The following is an 18,492-nucleotide window of genomic DNA, read 5'->3' as shown; positions in this document are numbered from 1 at the left end:
ACTATGTAGTTGCAGATGACCTAATTAGATTAATAATGAACAAAAAGCTCGAATTTCAACGATCGAAAATACGCTTCTCAATCGACTAAAACAGACTCAACCGACGAGTAACATTATCAAATCAAATCAATCCCACCGTTGGATAGAACATAATAAGATTAAGAATGAATCAGAACTCAAATTTTTATGATCAAAATCTTCAAAATAAGTTAACCCGACAAATTTTCCCTTTAGAAATATAGTCTACATAAAAAGACATTACTCTGTGGATTGAAACAGACTCAACCGACTAACAATATCAAATCAAATGGTCTCAACAAACTATCCCTTTAAAATCATATTCAATATAAACATACATTTATATGTCAACTAAATTAGATCCAACTGACTAATAGTATCAAATAAATTAAATCCGACAATTAGATATATTCAATATAAAAATACACTTATATGTCAACTAAATCAGATCCAACTGACTAACAGTATCAAATAAATTAAATTCGACAATTAGATAGGACCCACCACTTGCACAATTGAGTGAGAAAGTGTTTTTTTAATCATACTATAATTGATATGACAACACATTATCGAATAAATGTGTAATACTTTTGTCCAATGACAAAGTATAAAAGTTATACTCTTATTATATAATAATTTGTACATAAAAGTTATACTCTTATTATATAATAATTTGTAGGAACGTAGTGATTAATTGTATGTTTAAGAAAATATTATTTAGTTTTTTTATTAAGAAAAAATATTTAGTTAGAAAGACAAAAAAGAACGACCATTTTTTGTAGAGAAAGGAAAAAGAAATATTTTTTGGTGTGTAAAGGAAAAAAACATTTTTTTAGTAAAAAAAATAAAAATAAACATTAAGACAAAAATTGACAAAAGAACATTTAGCCAAAATGAAATCCAGTCCAGACCGCCAAACACCTTTTCATTTCCCTCTTCTTATTTTATTCTTTAATGAGCTTCTTTCACTTCATTCCCTTTTCATTTCACTCACAGCCGTATCATGTAAACCCATTTTGAATCTCTCTCTCTGAATTCTTTCAAATCGCAAACCCCTCTCTTAAATCCCTAATATTGGCTCGTAAATCCCTCTTAGATTACAGCTCACAAATTGAAGATTTTGTCACTTGAAAGTTAGGGTTTTGACAAGGCTTCTTCAAAAATTGTCACTTGGAAGTGATAACTGGGGTAAATCTCTTCCTTGAATTTTAATTTTAGTATTTTAGTTGTTGTTTCACCTTTGAATGGACTTCATTAGTTTCATATAATTTTTTTTAGGAATTCCCTTTTGATTCTTGTTTTTGGGTATTCTTTGAAGATATCTATTTAGGTCTAGATTATGTTTTTGTTGTTTTGATTATTTGGGTCTTCATTGAGTTTATGTAGTGACTTTTTTTTATTGATTTCTGATAGGGTTCACTACTACAAAAAAGGGCTTATATAGCGCTTTTTTTTTGCTTTAGATAGCGCTTTTGAAGCGCTACTGTAAATGGCGCTGGTAAAAGTAATATAGCGCTTTTTTTTTCTGTACAAAGCGCTAGCTAAAGCATGGTTTATATAGCGCTTTATGTCAAAAAGCGCTAGCTAAGAATCTTCTTAGATAGCGCTTTCTATAAAAAAAACGCCATTTAAGACAGGTTTAAAGACAACGTTTTTGTTTTAAAAGCGCTATGTAACAATATGTTTAGATAACGCTTTATAAAGGAAAAAAAGCGCTAGGAGAAGCATTTATTTTATTTTATTTTATTGTAAATATTTTTTTTTTCCTTTGCAGATAGCATTTTTTATTAATTTAAAAGTAAAATATATATAAAGTCAGAAATTTAAAGGGAAATATATATAATTTTGGCACGTTATAATTGAGACTATTATTTATCAAATAAAACTTAACCATATCATAAAAAATGTATGTATATATAGCATAAAAGTCAGAAACGTATAGTCTTTAATATGGTAACATAGATATCTCTAGGAGTTACAACTAATTAGTTAACATAAAGATCAAAATCTTCTATGGTATCATGCAGTCTTCATCTATCTTCTTGATCTTCTCAACATTTATATCCAAAACAAGCAGGCAAATCATCATTCATTTCCAAATTTCGTTCACTCTCCTCTACCTGAATATATACCAAAAAACACCATTAAGCAATAACACTATATTATATTAAACTCAAAGTACTAGTGATCATGTGTACAAATTAAAGCAAGATTATAAATTAAAACAACTACCACTTCTATAGCAAATATAATTAGAAACATGAAACCCACCTTATCATAAAAATATCATATAACTTTTAGGCTGAGCATGAACTGACACCATTCTTCTTGGAATCATCAATGTACTGCATATATTATAATAAAAAATAACCATGTTACTAAGAGGGTAACTAAAAATAAATATTAAAAATCACTTCACATACTTGATTTGCTCATGGGTACCGCCAGATGTAGCATTGGAGAGTGCCCATGCAGCTTCTTTTTTAATGTCAAACTCGGCATTTTGAAGAAGATTGACCAGAGGAGCAATCAGTCCGGCTTCAATAACAGCCTACATCATACATAAATGGTTCAGAATGCCTTTTTCAGAAAATAAGCTAACTAAAAATCGCACTTCAATCTTTCAAAAAAAAAAAAAAAAAAATCGCACTTCAATGTAAAATGAAAACAAAATTCAAAACCCCAAACAGAAAACAAAATGGCAATAGTCAAGTAATAGTTATGTATGTAATTGAAATGGTACCACACCTGTCTTTTATGTATTTACAACAGAATGGAAAATAAGGGCTTAGTCACCTAACAATCCAACAATTACTCTAATTGGTGTATAACCTGGGAAGTAAATATATCTACAATACTACAATGATTGTTATTGCACCGGATCTCCATGTTAAACAGCATGTGATACCCAAAAAACATCAAATTTGAATAAAAGCATAAATAATAAGAAATTAACATTGCATTTTATTAGACATGATATTTAACATCAATTGAGTTATCATGAACATGGGATTTGGAGGTTACCTGTATCTGGTCTTTGTTTCCAGCTGTAATGTTTGATATAATCCAGCAAGCTTCTTTCTTAATACTTTTCTTGTGATTATGGGTCAACAGGCTCAAAAGACATGGGAGTGAATCATGACCAATAACAGCCTGACAAAAAGAGTCCCAACAAAATCAGATAACTCTCAAAGGTGACACATGAGATGACAAAACACACACGAGAAAACACTACATTAATGTTAATAAATACTCCCTCCGTTCATTTTTAAGTGTCGTTTTAGAAAATTTCCACGAAAATAGCAAAGTGAATTTTTGCACGTTTTCTTTCTATTATACCCTCAATTTAATCCACCAATATATCTCTATTTTTTGGCACACACTTTATCTTTCTAATAATTTAATATGTTATATTTTTCCCATAACAAACATTTGTTTTTTTTTTTAAAGATCATAACAATGAGTCTGTTACTTCTCCCTCTTCACCTTCCATTAGTAGTTCCAATGAGTCTTCCACTCTTTCTTCTTTTTGAACATTCATGGAGTTTTTATTTGTTTTTCTCTCAAATTGTTCTTTTACTTTGCACTTGAAATTTTTAACAATGAGTATTCATCTTTTTTATAGAATTTTAGCTCTTAATAAAATCATTATTATATGTAACAAAATTTTGTTTAAATCTGAAGATAACAAAAAACAAATTTTGTTTTAAAAAAAAAATTTGTTTAAAAAAACAAACTTTAATTTTCCAAATATATAGCATTAATTAGTTTTATTAAAAAAGATAAGAGTAACAAAACAAAGAAAAAGATATGAGTAATTGACAAAGGGTATAATTGGCAAATCGTACCCTTAAAATACCAAAACGACAGTTAAATAGGAACAAAAAATTCACCCTAAAACGACACTTAAAAAGGAACGGAGGAAGTAGTAGTGATCACTGTCCACGTGAGCATAACTCATTCATAGGGACATCACAATATGCAGGGGCCGGGGTTCCCCACTTACTCATCTCAAGGGGTGAATTTCTAGCCAGCCATTAGGTTAATTGACCAAAGAAATAATTAATAGTAGGGATCACGAGCAATGACTATCAAGTGTATGACTATCAAGTGTATGTTTTGAAAGTTATCAATCAAGCTTCAACAAACACATACTTTAGCATTTTGGTGTTTTCCCTAAATCTAATTACTTGCAAAATTTAACTATCAATAATTTCAAGTTTATATTATTTCATATTTAAATTTGTTCACCAAAATTACCAACACAACACTAAATCAGTACTTTATTTCAGGTCATTTATTTCAAATTTTAGTTTGTTTACTAAATTTTAATATGGTAAAAGTTAAATTTAATTAGAAATAATTAGGTAGCAACCAATTGTTGAACAATTCACAAGCCATTATGACATTACCTGAGTCTGCGCATCATCTCCCGTTACAATATTTCCCACCGTGCGAAGTGCAGGGATCAGCACTGAAGGAGATGGATGCCTACAAAACATGCATATAAATTTAGAGTCAAAACAATCAATAACTGCAAAAGATCACTGGTCAAATAAGAATAGAAGAATCGTTACTCACAAAAGGAGCTGCACCAGTCTGCCACATACACCTGCCTCAATCACCGCTTGGATTTTGTCATTTGTTCCATCAGAGAGATAAGAGAGTGCCCAGCATGCATCTGTCAGGACTTCTTCATCATTTGAAAAAACCAAACGCTCAAGAGCTGGAAGTGCTGGCCTCACCTGTCCATCAAAGTTCCATTATCATTAATACACAAAAGAAAGCCCGTTTGTATGTTCAGTTATGATTTATTACCAAAAACAGCAACTACCTGATCAAATGGAGGTTGTGGCTTGCCCCTGCAAAAGTTTGACAAAGTCCATGTGACATTTCTCAGCATTGAAAGCTTTGCCTGCTCATTCAACTGGGTTAACAGCATCGCAGGTGTTGCATAATAACTCCCGTGTTAGAGGGATTGTGGCGCCCCATGTTAGGCTTCAATCATGTCTTCTGAATATGATCCATTAACAGTATCCTTGGTGCGCAACTCCACTATAGGTTGTTTCTTCTCCTTCATTCCTTGGAGCGTTTAGTGGTACTCAGAGTAGAGATTATGGGTTTGTCGAGTCATTTTCCAAACTCATAATGCTTTGACTTAGTTTTGAGCCTTTTACGACCCATGCTCTGAGTTAGTGGAGTTTATTAAGAATAATCTCCATCGCACTCGGCTTCTCTAGCATCGTTTATCCTTCACTTGGATAAGGTTACGAACTACTACTAAATTTGTCATCTTTTCCGCTACATCTACCTAGCAAAACAACAACACCAACAGAGGCGAAACACCTAAACACATCAGCTATAAAAACTACTAAATTAAACCACACCAGAAGCAGACCAACAGAGCCCTGCCAACACCTGCTAAGTTCCTCACGCAAACAGCCCCAAGAAATCAGACCTGCCAAGAGCAGTAGTAGGCACAAAACAGATGGAAACCATCCTCCCTATTACTCAAAATTCCTGCCACCGCACCCAATCAAAAGCTAGCACCGAAAAAACACAAACAGACACACCTATCTAGCCATCTAGCCAGGATCATCTAACAGGATTCAACCAAGTTAAATTAGCATATAACCACGTCCACATATTCAATTGAATGGCAAGGATTAAAAACATATCATGTGTATTCTCATCCACCCTATAAGTCTATAACCATCTCGTTGACTCAACTTTCCCAATTCATTCGTTAAAACCATTCCTTTTTATTATTGTTAAATTAAATTAAATTGCATCATCATTTTCCAGTAACAATAGATTGAATTGTAAAAAAATAATAAGAAGAATAAGAAAAGTAACAATAAATTGAAGTAGCTCTATCATGTTTTGTTTCAGTGAAATTTCATAATTTTGTTCATATCAACAAAATAGTAATGAAATTAAGAAAGAAGAATAAGTAATTAGCAAATTAGATAAGAAGAAAGAAGTAGCAATTTTCAAACCAACCTTCAATTTCGTTTTCTCTTTCTCCCCTTTTGTTGTTCAATAAAAAATCAAAGAAAGGAGAACTACAGGATATATGAAGGTTTGATCGGTGGTAGTGACCGGCGGCGCAGGGCTGAGAGAGACGGAAGTTGGCGGTGGAGAACTGAGAAGAAGAAAGAAACGTGACTGTGAGGAGTGAGGTTAGGGAAAGTGATTTATGGAAAAGTAGGATTTAGTGGAATCTGATAATTTGATTTGTTTTTTTAGTTTGGATTTGTTTTTTCGAAAATGTTTCGATTTGTTTTTTTGAAAAGTTTGGATTTAGTTTGTTATATATATATTTAAAAAAATATTTAAAAAAAAGTGTGTTTTTGTTACTCTAATCCATTTTTCAAAAAAAAATATCCCCTCAAAAAAAAAATCAAAAAAATATTTGAAATATGCTATGCAGGGGATCGAACAGGGGACCTGTTAGTTAATGTACATTAAATCACTTTATAAAATGACGCTTTTTTTAACCTATAAGCGCTATCTTTCTCAAGCATACAGTAGCGCTTCTTTTAACCTATAAGCGCTATTTAAGGTTGATTTATATATAGCGCTTTTCATAAAAAGCGCCATATACGATTAATCATGTTTTTTATTTAAATATCTATTATTTTTATGTAACCTATACTGACGCTTTCAATACAAAGCGCTATATATACTTAAAAGGATAGATAGTGCTTTTTAAAAAAAAGCGCTAGCTAAGACCTCCGTGTTTTAATTTATAGCGCTTTAGTGTTAAAAACGCTATTTATGAGGCGCTATATTTTCCCAATTTTGTAGTAGTGGTTTTTTTGTTTCTAATAATGGGTAATTGAAAAAAAATTAACCTTTTTATGTTTTTTTTGAACAAGCCAAAATGGAATATATTATATTACCAAAGGTGATTCATCTCGCACAAGATGTGCAAAAGAGAACACCCAACATAAACAGAGTTTAGTTACAGTCTTACTTCAAAAGATAAAACGAATAACAGAAGAACATAAACAAAAAGCTACACCAGCACACCCATGCATAATAAAGGATGTTGTCCCCAGTCATTATAACTGAAGGCAAAGCTGGGCATATTTGCCTTAAGCCAATTAAAAGACATAATCTTGACCATTTCTGCTAAACGATCCGAAGTCAATAACTTTTGCTGAAAAATCCTGTTATTTCTTTCCTTCCATATAACCCAAACACAAGCATGCCAGATTAATGTCATAAAAGAATGAGTAGACCTCGACAAACCTGCCAACTGACCAAATTGCTGAAAGTGGTCGCCTATTGTAGCTGGAGCAATAAAAGAAATGCCTACCCACCGATAAACATAGTGCCACACTGAACCGAAGACTTCACATTGAAGAATGAGATGAGCTGCAGTCTCAGCACAGCCGCACCCCCCAATGCAAAAAGTGCCATCCTGATAAATAATTCCCCTACGAAGAAGGTTATCTCGAGTTGGAAGTCGTTGACGAAGGAGCCTCCAAGTAAACACAGACCTTAAGAGGGACTTGCCTTTGCCACACAGCGTCGAACCTACCCCGTTCTATGGAGTTAACAGATGTTGTAATATACTGATATGTCCCCTTGACGGAGTAACCGGCAACGGTATCAAGTAGCCACCGCCATCTGTCTGGAGCACTGTCCTGCAAAACAATATCATGCAGCAAGAAAGAACAATTTGTAACAGACTCCTCCTCCCAAGCCAAAAGGCGCCTCCTCCACTCCCAGGCACCGCCCCCGTCCATCCAACCCCTACTCTCCATCTCCTTCACCGTCACCCACTTGTCAACGGCTAAATCAAATAATCGAGGGAATTGCACCCTTAAGGGCACTCCTCCCACCCAGTTATCAGTCCAAAAAAAAGTCCTATCACCACCGCCTACCACCCTACGCACATTATCACCAAACCAGTCCCCTACACCTAATCCGACACCCTGACGAATGTCAGTCATCATCCGCCACCACACCGAACTCTCCCTACCCCTATCCTTCAACCGCCCACCCTCCTCCCCGTACCTAGCTTTTAAGACCCGGTACCATAAACCCTCCTTATCAACCAACATATGCCAACACCATTTACCAAGCAAAGCAATATTAAATTCTCTTAGTCTTCTGACACCTAAACCTCCCACCTCCTTCGGTAAACAAACAGAATCCCAGTCAACCCACGCAATTTTTCTATAATCCTCACTTCCCCCCCAAAAAAAAATTTTAAATAAAGATTCGATAGAAGAAATTATACCTGTGGGGGCCTTGAAGAAGGAAAGAAAGTAAACCGGAAGAGATGATAGGACAGATTTTAGGAGAATCGGGCGACCACCAAACGAGAGAAATTTGCTTTTCCAGTTCGACAATCTGGAGATAATATTGTTCACAATCGGTTTCCAAAAATCCAACCTACGAGGATCCCCTCCGATAGGAAGGCCCAAATACACAAAGGGAAAAGTCCCAACTCGACAATTCAACAAAAGAGATGCCTCATTCAACCAGGTATCAGATACATTCACTCCAGTCAATAAACTTTTTTGGAAATTCACCTTAAGACCAGACAAGTGTTCGAAAATCACTAGCACAGCCCGTATAGATCGCACATTCGCCCAACATTTTTTGCCAATAATCAAAGTGTCGTCAGCAAATTGTAAATGAGAAAGACTTAGTTCAGTACCTTGACCCACATGATAACCATGAAACAATCCTGACTCTACTGACGACGTCATAAGAACATTAAAACCTTCAGCAGCCAGTAAAAACAGAAACGGAGACAAAGGATCACCTTGTCGAAGACCTCTCTCGATGGGAAACTCATCCGTGGGGCAGCCGTTAACCAACACTGAAGCTGTGGCCGTACCGACACATTCTAACATCCACTTCCTCCACAAAGTCGGGAAATTCATTCTAACCATAACCGCCTCTAAGTATTTTAAGTCAACCGAGTCGTAGGCTTTCTCAAAATCAACCTTAAAGAGCAACATTTCCTTATCAAGGCGACGTGCATCGTCAACCGCCTCATTCGCTACCAAAATACTGTCTAAAATTTGTTTCCCCTTAACAAAGGCTGACTGGGAATCTGAGACCACACTTCCAATAACATCTCGAAGTCTGTTGGCAAGAATCTTAGCCAACACCTTATAGAGGCATCCTACCAAGGATATAGGACGAAAGTCATTTAATCTTTGAGGACTGTCAACCTTGGGAATAAGAGCAATAAAAGTGGAATTCACCCCCTTAGTCAACCGCCCATTCCGATGAAATTCAACAACAAAACGCATAAAGTCATCCTTCAACTCCGACCAAAATTGCTTTATAAAACCAAAATTGATCCCGTCCGGCCCTGGGCTCTTAAAACTGTCGCAGTCCCAAACCGCCTTTCTCACCTCATCCATAGTAAAAGGTCGAATAAGATTACTCGACTCCGCCATAGTCAAACGGTTAAATTGTAAATTTTCCACCCCTGGCCGATCCATACTTAAGGCTTTGTAATGAGCTGAAAAATGACAATAAACAGCATCACGAATATTTTGAACTCCCTCAACTTGGACACCGTTGACATGTAACAACTGTATAGCATTATGACGCCGCCGAGAAGACATGATCCCATAAATGACAATTAACCTTTTTATGTTGCTAAATCCTTGGTTGATTTTTATTGTTGTGCTATTCTGCTATCTACATTTAGCCGGTTCTTTTTGTCTGGCTCTGTGATGTCCTGTTCATGGTGTTTTTGTGCTTAGACTCGGATTTAATTTAGTCCTTGTTGTTGTTAGGCGTTGTTGCTGCTTCACCTGTTTTCTTTACATGAGTGTATTGTTTTTTCTCACCTTTTTTTGGCCCGGATTTGAACGAAGAGACCTCAAACATTCTCCTCATGTGTTTTCGTCTGTTATGTCATTTATTTATGTTTGTTCTAGTTTTTGGAGCTGACTTATAGCTTCATGTTAAGTCATGGTCAATATAATAACAACTTTATATTTTACTATTTGAATGATACATTACTCATTTTCTGGTAGTTTATAGAATTACTCCTTAATTTGCCAACCTATATGTTAGTTTATGTATTTTATTTCGTTCTTGTTTAATTGCTAGTGACTTCATGGATTATTGTTGACTAATGGTAATAAATCTAAAGCTTGAGAATTTGGTGTTATTCTCATTTATGGTATTTTTTGTTAGAGTTATTTTTTCCCTCATCTTGTATTTCATTTTATATGCTTTGGACAGTTTGTGTTTCAAGACTATAACATTAGCCATGCTGGGACTTTATATTTTTTAATTTTATTAATTGTTTTTTTGGTTCCTTCTTCTTCTCTGATTCGAATCTTTTTGCTCCTTCTTCTTCTCTCTTAAACTCTCTGCGATCGTACGAATTCCCACCTCAGATGGAGGATTTGTGCTTGAATTGCAGAGGAACACCGTTCGATGATGAAGATTCGTCCTTGAATCACTGAGAATGGTGAAGAAATAGCTTCAATTTTGTTGAATTTGTGATTCTGAAGAATTAGGGTTTGATGAATGTTCTTTGTGTTCTTGGAGTTTCTGTGTTTTTGATCGTAACTGAATGGAGAGAGAAAGTATGAATCTGTTTGTGATGATTTGGCACTGAATGAATGGTATCTTTTGTTGCATTGAATGATGTGGCCTTTATATAGGCTGACATGTGGACTCTGAGCCACTTAGGACCTGCCACGTGTTCTGGAATGATGACTTGGACAATAACTTGGACAAAAGGACCAATCTGCAAATTCTAAAACTAAAAGGACCAACTTGTAAAATAAAAAAAAAGACTATTCTGCAATTATTAAAAAAAACTTAAAAAATGAAATTTCGAAATAAACAAAAAAAGGACTTAAAAATAAAATTTGAAACTAGGAAAAGGACCTGAGTGCAATTTTAGAAATCTTTAGGACTAAAATGAAAAATTAAAATAAAATCAAATTAAAATTTGGTAAATGGAAAATAACGTAAAGTGAAACCAATAAAAGACACAAAATGGACTAAAACGAACCAACTACTTAAATGAGGTACTTTAAAGTAACCTCTCTCTGCCAAAATTTCATGTGAAAAGACTAAAATGCCCTTATGGGCTAAACTGACTCAAAATGACTTCAAATGTCATCTTTGAAATGGATTTTGAAATGAAGACTTATTCAAGCTATTTGAAAAGACTCAAACAATTTTTAAAGGACTAAAATGAGCTTGGACACAGGAAATGACTAAAATACCCTTTTTATATGAATTTTGCAAATGATATTGAAATAAAATGCAGAGAAAGATGTAATTGGTTAGAGACAGTTCAATTGACTTGAAATGCAAGGAAAGAAGAATTGAACAAGTATTATTAGGTCCAAAATTAGGGTATAACAGGTGTATACTTGTGGATTACTCTAAAAGCCAAGGGTTATTGGGAACAAGTAGATCTTCAAGGAAGCGGGAGATGTCTCGTATTGAAGAGGTTATGGTATAGTCTTGTAGAACTACCTGAAATTCCTAGCGTAGTTGGACTACAAGGATCTTCGAGAAGGCGGAAGACATTCCGATGGCTAAAGAGGTTAGGGTGTAAACTTGTGGAGCTACTTGGTGTAGTGGGAAGCAAGGAAAGAGCAGCAAGGTGTTGATGTTATATTGGCATCATCACTAATTTGGAGTCAAGGTGGAGATTGTTGTGAAAGTGACTCAAAATTGGAGTTTGGAGGCCAAAATTGATGTTTGCTGGAAGTGGAAATCGGGGCCCGATTTTGGCTGCAGGTTGGTGCTGGAAAAATCGGCGCCCGATTTGGTAAAATCGAGGCCCGATTTCGCGTGCAGGATTTTTTCAGAAACGTATTTTTGGGCCATATTTGTTACAATTTTATGGGAGTTACTTTTACTATAAATATAGGCATTGTATCAGTGTAAACCTGGAGATAGAGGGGGCTGAAACAAGGGTTTAGAAATCAAACTAGGGGTTGTATAGAGTTTGTCTCTTGGCAACAAACTAGGGTTTGAAGGTTGATTCACCTTGGGAAACACTATTAGGATTGAGTCTCTTGGTTACGGGGAGAGGCTGGGATTTGGGTAGAATTAGGCGGGAGACTTATTCTTGTAACCCATTGATATCTCTTTTGTAACGTTACTCATCATATAGTGGAACGGAGGGCTGCTCTCTCCCCCTGACTAGGTCAATTTGGACCGAACTGGGTAAACAGATTCTTTTGTGTTCTCTCTTCTTTTCTCTCGCTGTTTTTTCTACTTTTGCGTGTTTAATTGCAATTCACTTTGATATTGGTTGCTTAATTATCCCTTGCTCCACACATCAAGTTTGTTATTGGTGTGTTTTCTCATCGAAACCGCAACACCATGAAACTCAACTCTTCATATCGTTTTTTATATACCAGCAAAATTGGGGAAATTTTTATTAGTTAGATAGTGGTAGCATTGTAAAATTATGTGCATATGTACTTTACTCGTATGGGTATAGTATAATATGCTTTAATCGATGTTGAATTATAAGCCTGTGTATCACTTTCTCCATGGCATATACCAAATAGCTACTTGATGTTTACTTTAATAACATTGCTTTATTGTTGCTGCATGTTTTTTAAGCTTGTTCATTTATTTATTTAAAAAAAAAACTTAGAAGCGTCGATCTTTTAGTTTAAATTGGGAATAAAAATCCATTGGCCACTACTGCATGGTTGGTTCATAGAAAAATCCCAATTCGTTCATTGATACCTATTGTTTATTAAGAACAAAACTATATATTTGGGAATAAATGTGGCATATCCATAATCAATCATAAGGTTATAAATGTGGGATTTGTTTGATTGGTGTGTTATGTACCTTTAGGCTTTATTTAACTTTAAATGTATATTCTCTAAAGAAGCAGGTGTAAGTTCTCACCTTAGGTTTTGACAGCCACAAATTAGTGATTGTAGTCTCTTAACATGCATGCGAATTAATTATTAGTAAGCAAGTATATATGCCACGCTATTATAAAAGACTTAAATTTTTTTAGTGAAAACTTCACAGAGAAAGAAAAAAACATTGTATCTGTTATGGAACGAACAATTGTTGATCACCAGAAAAACGAAATTATTTGCCAATAGATTTATTGATTCAAAAATTTGATACACAATGGAGCTATTCTTCCCTACAATGGAGCATTCTCTAGTTCACAATTCACAAAATTCCCACCTTAGTTTGTAAAACTACTCCTTCCCTCTATGGGTAAACCATCCCTCAGTTTAGAAGTCAGCAGGTAAATCTGCCGGTGGTTGATTACCTACTGCTCTGTTAGTATTGGGTCATTGCCCTCAAAGGTTGGTAATCACACCTTCTTCATTCAAGAACAAGGTAGTTCTTCATCTTCTATGTCAGAATATTGAGCACGGACTTTGTCCGCCACAAATTTGTCATAAATTCAAGAACCATCTCCTTAATTGACCGGAGATTGTATCTCGGTCGACAGTCGTCTCAATTGTTTGTTCATTCACCTAATTCATAGGTATTAATCAAACATAGAGGTGAATACCAAAAACAAGTACATAAAACATAGAAGTTTAAGCATCTTAGGCTTAAAGGAACTAAACATTAAAACTCCAATGTTTTCCTGCTGTCGCAACCACAAACAGCTACTACATGATGTTATAGCTGGTGCTACAGAAAACCGCTCATACTTTCAATAGCAGCCACCTATCGTTCCCTTCTACTATGCTTCTATAGATGATAAGAAAGGTGACTGTTTAGCCGAGATCCGAGTTAAGATGGGAAAACACTGTATGATCCAATTATGGTGAACCATAAGGTAATTTTATAGGTCTGTTTACTATGATATGTAGCCAAATTATGTGGCCTTCTAGTTAATTGGAAACAAGATTGGAAATTCATCAAAGTATTGCAAGAAACATTAAGTACTCAAATTAGGACTATTTATAGTCCAATTCAAGAAGAAAACGGAACCTAAATCAAGATCAGTTTGGCTAAACCGAACCATTCATAACTTGTTCCAATCTTAACTGGTTTTAAGTTTCAATTAAACCGAACCACTCATAACTTGTTCCAATCTGAACTGGTTTTAAGTTTCAATGAACATCGTTCTATATCTTCAATTCGAACTGACCTATCTTTGCAGAACTGAATTGTTTGTTAACCTTTTCGTACCAAATTGTTTTTCTATGCAAACAAAACATTTTGTTTTTATGAAAACCAAACTATTGCTGTTTTCTTGAACTGTTTTTTGAGTTGTCTATATATCAGTTTCAATGTTTTATTTACTCATTTCCACACACTTATTTGGGTGTCGAAAACTTAACTTTTCTCTAAGAATAAGAACACGGTTTCACAATGAGTAACACAACAACTATCCTTTGAGGTTGTAGAAACGATTTGTTAGCCTTTATTAATATTATAATCCGACAACAGAACTTGCCACAATCCACTTTTTCTTTGACAGGAGCAATCCATTTGAGATAACAAATTTATAACAATTAATTTTTTAGTACGATTTGGAAGATAAAAATCATGTTGGTGCTGTTGCAATAAAGGTCTCGAACCAAAAGTCGATGCAAAGTCAAAACAATGAAGTTGATCTAGCTCACTAAATATGAGCAATGAATGAAAAAAATTTACTTAAAAGTAAATGAAGTTGATCAAAAATCAACCATTAATGCCATTATAATATCAAAATGAACATAAAAACAATCTGTTGATCCAGATAAGTGAACGCGGTGTAGGAAGGTGGCGCAGGACCAAATATATTAAGTAATATAATTACTATAACTATTCACATAAACTCATGGAAATGCAAACAATATTCATATTGTAGGCTTGGAAGCTTAGTGATATCTATGGGAGAAAACAAGATACTTGAGACAATATATTAAGTAATACTCATGTCATGGGAGAAAACAAAAGAAACAATGTAGTTTCCGCTCTTCTTTCCCTTTTTTCCGAGACAGACAAGGAAAAACAAGATACTTGAGATATAATATGGAAACCATCAATCAACAAGGTAATGTTTTGCAGTTCCCCTCATAATTCAATGAGTGTGTTTCTTCAAGCAAAGCCCCAACTTCATCTGATAATGATGGTTTTGGTTTTGTACGAATCATATTGCCACTTTCATAATTCTCAACAACATTATCCTTATCCTTTAAATAAGTACTAAATATTCCATATTCTGAAATGACATGATATTTATGCAAGAAACCGTTACGCGTCTTCTTGAGAAACTGCTTTCTGTAATATATTCTAGAAGAATATCCCTAGGATCAACACCGTAAACATTGTTTTCAAATATCAAGGATGCTCTAAAATCTAAAAATTAAAATTGAATCACCAAAGTAACTCATAACTGCGAAAACAAACATACTCTTCTTGAGAAACACATTCTTCACCGTTGGATGAAGTGGAAGATATATTTATCAAGTAAACATAAGATAATCAAGAATCCGTGTTTGTCAAGTCTCAAACAATCTGTTGAGACAACGAGATAACTACTTTTTCTTCCCGCAATTTAAACTTTCCACACCTATATAAAAGAAAACAATATTAGGGAACGATGACTAAGTAATGTTAGCTAAAATTGCAATTTGTAGAGGGATGGAATAATCTTAAAAAACAATTGATTACTTGGTGGCTAAGGAATATTCGAAAATTGACATTATGTAACGAAAAAGAACTAAAATTATAACATAAATAACCACCACATGTATATATATCAGTTGTAGAAGCAAATGATTGAGTTTTACCCCCAAAAACAAAGAGCAGATGATTGAGGAAATGCCATAAGCTTAAGTGAGAAACCCTATGTCTAACAAGCCTTCCTTTCTCCAAATATAATGCCATTGAATACACGTTTTTTAATTAAAATTAATTACTATGATTTTTATGGGAGCGTCAAACATCAAATTCAATTGTCGAATCAGAAAAATTAAGTTATAAATTAGATTCTTACCTTGAGTGGATATTCAACACCTCAATATTGTTTCCTTTCACGGCATCCTTCAATGAGATTAGACTTGGAATATGTGGAATTACTTCAAAATATCCTTTAGAATACCCAAGAATTCGAAAAAACTTGACTCCATATTCGTTAGGCTCATAGTAAGTAAAACGATCATATGAATGATGCAACAATACAGCAGCACCCTCTTCAAAGTGTTTTATCGGAAAACACAAAGGACGACGCCACGCTAAAGGATTGTACAAAGTATCAATGTGGTAAACCTTAGTCCATGATTCTCCAATGCCATATTCATTCATAACCCACATTGTAACATATTTTAAGGAGTTTGAGTCACAAATGTAAAGAAATCCCTTTAATTCTCCCATGCTAATATGTATGTTACTTGGTAAAAAGCCATATTTATCAATTTGGTCCTGGACATGACTGCCAACCCCAACTGGGGGAGAGGGAAATGATTGCAATCTCTCACTGTCAAAACAAAAACACAATATAGACGTTTCCTTTCCCTCAAATCTGATCCAATGAAGTGCACCATTCACACAAGTGGGATTCATAAGACATGAAAATGAAATTTGAGGATCCACATTGATATTTCTCCATGTTGGTGTTCCCAGTGTGTGTATCTCAGCAAGGAACACATGCTCAGAGTCCGAGGAATTGACATGTATAACACGTCTCCTCCAAATATGTATTACCTTATATTCATTAGTTTTAGGATAGAAACCAAAACCAGCTTCTTGTCCTATTACACGAACCGTGTCATTCGGCATACGAACTATAGTAGCTTCAGGTAGTCTTATGAATTCCCCCATGAATGGGTTGCAGATCACTAAAGGGTTTCCGGTAGTTGGTTGAGACAAACATAGCAAGCCATTACAAGAATTCACAATACTATAATTATCACGATCTCTGTTGCAAGCAATATAAGGGTGCTTAGATTTATACTTTATCCTAAGTGATTTGACATCACCATGAAGAGGAAGCCTGAATATAGGCTCAAGCTTCACATGGTTGTTGCTTCCAATCTCAAACTTTTCAGGATCGCACTCAAGAAGGTAGAGGGTTCTTGACACTCGTCTATAGTATCTTGTTCGAATCATGAGACTAATTGGTGATCGCTCAAAGTGTAATTTAGCAAAATGTGATTCTGAAATAATTCCTTTCCAAATTTTGCACACACATTTACAAATGAGAAGAGACTTGATGGGAAGTTGAAGCAAAATGTGGGCGGTGAGGTGGGATGGAAGAATATCAAAATAGTGGCGACATTCATGACTTTCTGCCTCCTCAACTTTCCCTTTTCCTTTATTGCATCTTTGGTTAGCCCTAACAGGGGTGATTGAACCCTTTTTTCTTTTCATGGCTACACCAAATTTCAAAAAGGAACATAAACAAAATAAGTAAATCAAAACACACAAAGGGATTCGTATTTGATATATAGTTACCATAGAGGCCAAACGAGAAACTAAAAGGAAAACATATTCAATTCATATTAAAGACTAACTACAAGCTAACAGTAAAAAAAATGAGAATTATTGAGAAATTAATTAAATCGGAAACGTGATGAGAGAAAAGAGGAAAGTACCTTGGGTCAGGTGGAAATTGAAGAACTACAAAAGCATGGCAGTGTGCGTTGGTAAAGAGAGACTCGTCAAAATTTAATTTATTAATTAAGGAAAATTAAGTTGTGTTATTATCATGTGAGAGAGAGAAAGGGAGACCGAGTAAAATCAGTTGAGGAAAGAGGCTCATGCGGCGGAAAAATCTGTTGAGGTGAGAGACCGAGTAAAAAACCTTGCACATTTATTTTGAATTTTTATAAATTGTTTTTAAATCATGCATAGTTATCTTAACAAACACTTTTCTTTTTTTAAAATGATAGAATGTTTTTCTTATTTGAAAGATTCTATGTCTTTTATAGGGAGAGAAAATAAATGTCGGAATATTAAGATAATTTCGTAACAAATTTTTTCTACAGTCGTGTTCAAACAAATTATTTTTTTTAAATATGATTTTTTTTAGTCAGGTAGCCCTAGTGGCTAGAGCTCACACAATTAAATTGTGGAGAAGTGGAGTATCCGGGGTTCGAACCCCGCCCCTGCATATAATATGCAATATCCCTACGTGATTTTTATTACGACAAACAAACACAAATTTTATTTTCCATTTGTTTTTCTTGAATTTTCGTGGGTACATAATTTTTTGGTTAAATCAACAGTACGATAATTTGTTGGCCGTATGTGATCAATTGACGATAAAATTGTACTACAATTATTTGAAAATGAACTACTCTAGCTGCAATTCTTTGTCAAATATTTATTTATTATTTTCTGGAATATTTTGAAGGTAGATTGTATTGTGACGAACTTAAAAAATTAATAGTGGTTACATCTTAAAATGATTTGAGGGTTAGATAAGTTTATCAAAATGCTCTTTTATAAAACTGATTGTGCTTTGGAAAAAGGGCAAAGGATATTTTTGAAATTGAAAACCTCATGTGTTGTTTCGTTTTTAACTGA

At 34.5% G+C, this 18,492-nt stretch overlaps 2 protein-coding genes across 9 annotated transcripts; both read right to left on the bottom strand.

Annotated features, from left to right (window-relative positions):
* Positions 1 to 1,861: 1,861 nt before the first annotated feature.
* Positions 1,862 to 6,214, bottom strand: LOC146915741 (importin subunit alpha-1b-like). Of its 8 annotated transcripts, none has more exons than XM_085718084.1 (9): positions 6,022 to 6,209; positions 5,437 to 5,617; positions 4,853 to 5,329; positions 4,600 to 4,763; positions 4,431 to 4,509; positions 3,043 to 3,171; positions 2,442 to 2,569; positions 2,290 to 2,363; positions 1,862 to 2,138 (listed from the first exon to the last, which is right to left on the bottom strand). In XM_085718084.1, exons 3-8 carry the CDS (start codon positions 4,958 to 4,960, stop codon positions 2,294 to 2,296), a joined length of 678 nt encoding a protein of 225 aa, XP_085574210.1. In that variant the 5' UTR covers positions 4,961 to 5,329; positions 5,437 to 5,617; positions 6,022 to 6,209; the 3' UTR covers positions 1,862 to 2,138; positions 2,290 to 2,293. The 8 variants fall into 8 exon arrangements, with proteins under 8 accessions (XP_085574210.1, XP_085574213.1, XP_085574209.1 ...); XM_085718087.1 differs by having other exon boundaries at positions 5,437 to 5,538; XM_085718083.1 differs by having other exon boundaries at positions 1,862 to 2,134; positions 2,286 to 2,363; positions 4,853 to 5,617; positions 6,022 to 6,212.
* Positions 6,215 to 14,868: 8,654 nt separating this feature from the next.
* LOC146915740 (F-box/kelch-repeat protein At3g06240-like) lies at positions 14,869 to 17,622 on the bottom strand. Its single transcript, XM_085718080.1, has 3 exons — positions 17,559 to 17,622; positions 15,962 to 17,336; positions 14,869 to 15,535 (listed from the first exon to the last, which is right to left on the bottom strand). Exons 2-3 carry the CDS (start codon positions 17,332 to 17,334, stop codon positions 15,472 to 15,474), a joined length of 1,437 nt encoding a protein of 478 aa, XP_085574206.1. The 5' UTR covers positions 17,335 to 17,336; positions 17,559 to 17,622; the 3' UTR covers positions 14,869 to 15,471.
* Positions 17,623 to 18,492: the final 870 nt, after the last annotated feature.

This window comes from Medicago sativa, chromosome 6 (assembly GCF_051527215.1).
Source record: "Medicago sativa cultivar Bolivia chromosome 6, Bolivia_mono, whole genome shotgun sequence".
Classification (NCBI taxonomy): Eukaryota; Viridiplantae; Streptophyta; class Magnoliopsida; order Fabales; family Fabaceae; genus Medicago; species Medicago sativa.
The sequence above is the reverse complement of the archived record's forward strand: the minus strand, read 5'-3'. Positions and strand labels throughout refer to the sequence as shown.